Source organism: Ischnura elegans, chromosome 13 (assembly GCF_921293095.1).
Source record: "Ischnura elegans chromosome 13, ioIscEleg1.1, whole genome shotgun sequence".
NCBI lineage: Eukaryota > Metazoa > Arthropoda > Insecta > Odonata > Coenagrionidae > Ischnura > Ischnura elegans.
The window spans coordinates 17474773-17479274 of record NC_060258.1 but is presented as its reverse complement, the minus strand read 5'-3'; the positions used below and the strand labels follow the sequence as shown (position 1 = coordinate 17479274).

Sequence of the window (4502 nt, the reverse complement as noted above, 5' to 3'; positions counted from 1 at the left end):
CTAGGGAGAAGAGGTCCCTGCACCTTGGATCCTCGGAGTGTATGCTTCCTCTACAGGTCTAACCTCCAAACCTGTGGAAATATTAGAAAGTGAACCGTTGATAAATGAAAAACATCCGATAACTTTCCTGGAAATGGTATCAAGAAACTCAACTTAAGTCATTAAGATTAGATTTCATATGCAATAACAATTTTAAAGTGTAGCAAAAAAGTAGCAACATAATGCACAAAGGCTAATATGATGCAAGTCAATTTCTCTTTAACGATGGTTGCATTCTCTTATACATAATCATGACAGTGTACAACATTAATAATTTTTGACTGACAGATTTTGATTCATAATAATCTCTTTTGATTCATAATAATCTCAGTATGACACTATGGAATTCCGTTCACTAATGATAGGTACATAACCACTATTTTTAATAAACTTGCCTGATATTTCAGAAATATTGTGAGGAAGCAAACACTCCGGGGTCCCATCCCTACCCACCGGAGAAACGCTAGGGACCGCGAACTCATCACAGTCCCCCGCATTCGGCGGTGAGTAGGAGACTGACGGCACGGCTATTTCCATTTCGAGGGGGAAATCCTCCCTGCTAGTGGACGGCATTGGCCCGCCACCAGTCTTCATCCTCTCCTGCCTTTCATTAGCCAGCTCTTTCCGCTTTCTCATCTTGAGATTATCCCAACTCTTCCTCAATTGCTTGGCGGTGCGCTGTAAGGTAGAAAAGTTATCCGTAACATTGAGAATTACAACACAAAATAAATCGCTGGACTTGTAAACAAGCAAAAAATGAATATCTATCACTACAGCCACAGTTGATAATGCTTGATTGATTGATTGATTGATAAATTCAAAAATTTACCTACTTTGCCCAGAAATAACAATGACAGCCACTGCGCCACCATTGCGGAGTCGTTGCAATTGTTACCGCTACCCCACCTATTCCACGCCGAAACCAAAAGCTTCACAACAATAATTCCATTAACATTCCATAAACTTGGACTTGTTGTTGTGAAACTTTTAATTTCGGCGCAGGAAAATAAGAGTTACTTGTATTGCATGGCGCAAATCACGTCTCATCTTGTAATGGAATCAAGAGAAATACGTTTCATGGAAAATCTCTGGCCTAGACATAATCACGAAGGTTTTTTTGTAATCTACCACCCAAATGCACTTTATGAGGATTTCTGCAAAGAATTTTTAAAAAACTTTCCTGATTTAAAACCCCATAACCAATGAATGATTGCCAGCAACTTAAAATACGTACATGTTACCAACAGAGTTACACGAGTTATGTCAGATTTTCGTTGAAAGTGAGCAATCTACCTGGCGAACTGCGGAGCATAAATAGTCGCGCTCGCAGAATGCCCCTTCGTGAAAATGTCTCCAAATTTCTCGATAGTTTTAAAATAATGACTAAGTTAAATAGTTAGCGATCAATCCGTAACCGTTTCCCATAATAAACCGTTCATTGAAACAAATATCTTTTCAACAATCAAACAACGCATTTATCACCATCATACTTCCAAACATACTTACCTTCCGGACAAATTCATTCGAATTAAATTCGTCCTGCACATCCAACCAGGCTCTCGCCTTCTTTGCATTCGATAATGCATCCGTCTTCTTGCTCTCCAAAACCTCCCGACGCTTATTTATGATGTCAAACAACAACTTCGTCTCTTCCCTTGTTAGTCTCGCCATCTTCGTGTCCTCCATTTTAATTAATGAAAGCGATCCTTCTTTTTGTTGATGCGTTCCTTCCGCAATGAACTGTGGGCAGCAAACGTCACACAAAGCATGACGTAGACATGAGAATTTCAGCGATCAACTCAACACCCACTACTTCGAAGAGGAAGAGTTTGGTGTTGCTGTAGGAACGTTCTTGACTGCGAATAGTAGATGGAGATACAACTCTATCTCATCCCACTCCGGCGTTTTGTTTCCAGAGTATTGTTTAAAAATACGGCCCCAAAAGTTTAGCTTTGGTTTCAAGTTTTGAGGACATTCAGGTTGATGATGCATACTGCCCACCTCATTGTATCAAGCATGATGATACATTGAAGCATGTTAATACAAGTTATGAAAGTCTTAGCTGTTCCCCAATCAAAATTTCAAATTTGAGTAAGACTAACAGATGAAGTTATAGCAGGAAAAAAATTCACTCCTGTCAAGAAGTCAATTCCCTCTTGGAAGAAGAAGTGAGCACATGCTTTGATGTACCAGGGCATAGTATTCATAATTAAGACAGAGAGTTTAAATGTGATAATTGTTCTTATTTCAATGCAATGATAGATGATCTCAAAAAATGTGAAGAATCAAACTGGGAAAAGCAGTCGTAAGTTCTTACACGGGTGCCAACAAGATGGTCTATATCAAAAACTGCTTAAGTAGGTATGCAATGTAACTAAATAGCAAGTAAAGCAAGCTCGAGATCTGAGGAAAAGGAAAGGTATACTTCCAGATGTGACCTGGAAAAAAGGAAAACAGCTAGCTGATAATATCAAAATAGGTGTAATTAAATTTTAAATTCAGTATGTGTTTTGTATGGAACACCAGAATATTACGCTTATGCTATATGTACTTCCTTCAGTTAAAATGGAATACAAAGATGCAATGAAGTGTATAGTTTGTGACATTGGTAACAATCAGTGTATGTTGCACAGGTGTGAGCAGTGCCCAGGTAAAAAGCAGCTGCGTGAATTGCTATGTAACCATTTAGCTAAGTAGTTATCAGATGATTTAACTCTTACTTATTTTCAGAGGACACATACAGATCGTACAATAACTGAGAACATACAAGTTAATGTACAGTCACTTTCAAAAGTAGGTCCCCACGGCCAGCGCGAGCAACTACGTTTTTCTCGGAGGTCGAACTTCGGGTATTGGCTATGCCTTCTGTGTCTTGAACGGGCCAGTTTGACTTACTCTCACCGTCCGCGCAAGTCTTCCCGAGGCATTCTTCACTATTCCTAAATTCTTCGCGACTTCCCCGACTCCCAGTGCCACAACATAAGGCGAAGCATATGTTCTCAGTCATGGGATTCCCACCCTGATAGTATTCTGAGATGGATATTCCGAGTAGTCTGGCTTGCACTAAAAAATAACGAGACGTATCTGCGTCGCAACGCACATATGAGGAAGAAACGAAAATTGGAATTTACGTCTGAAAGAGTATTCAAAAAGTTTCCGACAAAATAACCTTCTAGATTATACCTTTAACACATTATTACCAACACCATCAATATATATTGCTCTATGTTTAAGTATTTCAAACACACTGTTTGGCGCATTCATTATTCCTAACCATTTTCTTAGGATACATATGTTTACCATGGTTTATACTACATTTTTATACGTGTCTCATCACGCGAGAAATCAAAAATATTAATGTGCGCTAAATTGTAATGTTTAATTCTGTATCATATTTATTCCAGTCGTTACTAACATATCCTATATGAACAAATATTTAAATAATGCTTTATACATTCAAGGTATCAGGAAGTAATTAACCGACATCTTTATGTTCATCGAAAGTTCGAATGTCTTAATAGTTACCATAAATATATTTTCTATAATGAAAACACCAACGGAAGCATTAATTACATGACTTTTGTGCCTATTTCTTACCATTTAAAAGCACATTAATACTATATGTTTTATCTTTGCCCCTTCATTGAGAGGTTAACCTAAGTCTTCCCCCTTTTTCGTTTCTTTTTTTTCTGCTAAAACCAGTCGTAATTGGCGCCTGCTGATATCATGCAGGGCAATATCCTACACATTATTATGTATAAGTGGTTTTACATCATAAATAGAAATTACACTCATGTAATGAATACCTTGAGTCAGTCTTACGTGCGAACAAATACTGATCATATTCCTACTGACACTAAACTACGCACGCATAATATTCATCCGATAAAAATATACCGTGTTGGGTACCTAATGAATATTTCTGCATTATTAATACAAATAAACTTATGAGCTGCCAAATATACTGCTTGGGATGTAGCGTTTGACAGTGTGGAGACTTAGGCGACGACAAAAGAGGGACAAGAAAAGAATGAAGGCGTCCGAGATGTGAGTATAAAAAAGAAAGGAAAAGGTGAGAAGGATGGAGAGGAAAAAAGAAGAAGTGCTATCCATGGTCGAGATTTTTGGTAAGGGGGGAGGGGAAGGATGAAAGTAAGGATATGGTTAGAATGAAAGGGCCTAATGCGAATGGGCGTCACTTTTAATTAAAGGGGTAAGTTCAAGTTGGGAGGGGCGCAGGCACGGTGATTCGTAAAATCTTCAATTCAGAAGGGCAGGTAAATGATGTTTTTCTATGACCACCATAACTGGTTGACTCATCATCATAACTCCACGCACATGTTGCTTGTACTGTTTTTCTTAAAAAAATAAACAATATTAATGTAAGAGTATTTCCCATAAACAAAAGGACAACACTTCCTACGACGCATTATGGTCTAACAGCCTGCCATTTCACTTGATGA

At 38.2% G+C, this 4502-nt stretch overlaps 1 protein-coding gene across 1 annotated transcript; it reads right to left on the bottom strand.

Annotated features, from left to right (window-relative positions):
- On the bottom strand, positions 1-1919 carry LOC124170048 (myb/SANT-like DNA-binding domain-containing protein 3). The gene is made up of 3 exons (XM_046548732.1): positions 1546-1919; positions 435-717; positions 1-71 (listed from the first exon to the last, which is right to left on the bottom strand). The coding sequence occupies exons 1-3, from the start codon at positions 1723-1725 to the stop codon at positions 1-3; spliced, it is 534 nt and encodes a 177-aa protein (XP_046404688.1). The 5' UTR covers positions 1726-1919.
- Between the last annotated feature and the right edge of the window lie 2583 nt (positions 1920-4502).

Bases quoted from the DNA above. Each gene is read 5' to 3' on its own strand.
- LOC124170048 (XM_046548732.1), bottom strand. From the start codon at position 1,725: ATGGAGGACACGAAGATGGCGAGACTAACAAGGGAAGAGACGAAGTTG. The intron at 718-1,545 runs GTAAGTATGTTT...TCTACCTTACAG, and splicing joins CGAATGAATTTGTCCGGAAG to CGCACCGCCAAGCAATTGAG. The intron at 72-434 runs GCAAGTTTATTA...ATATTTCCACAG, and splicing joins CAATATTTCTGAAATATCAG to GTTTGGAGGTTAGACCTGTA.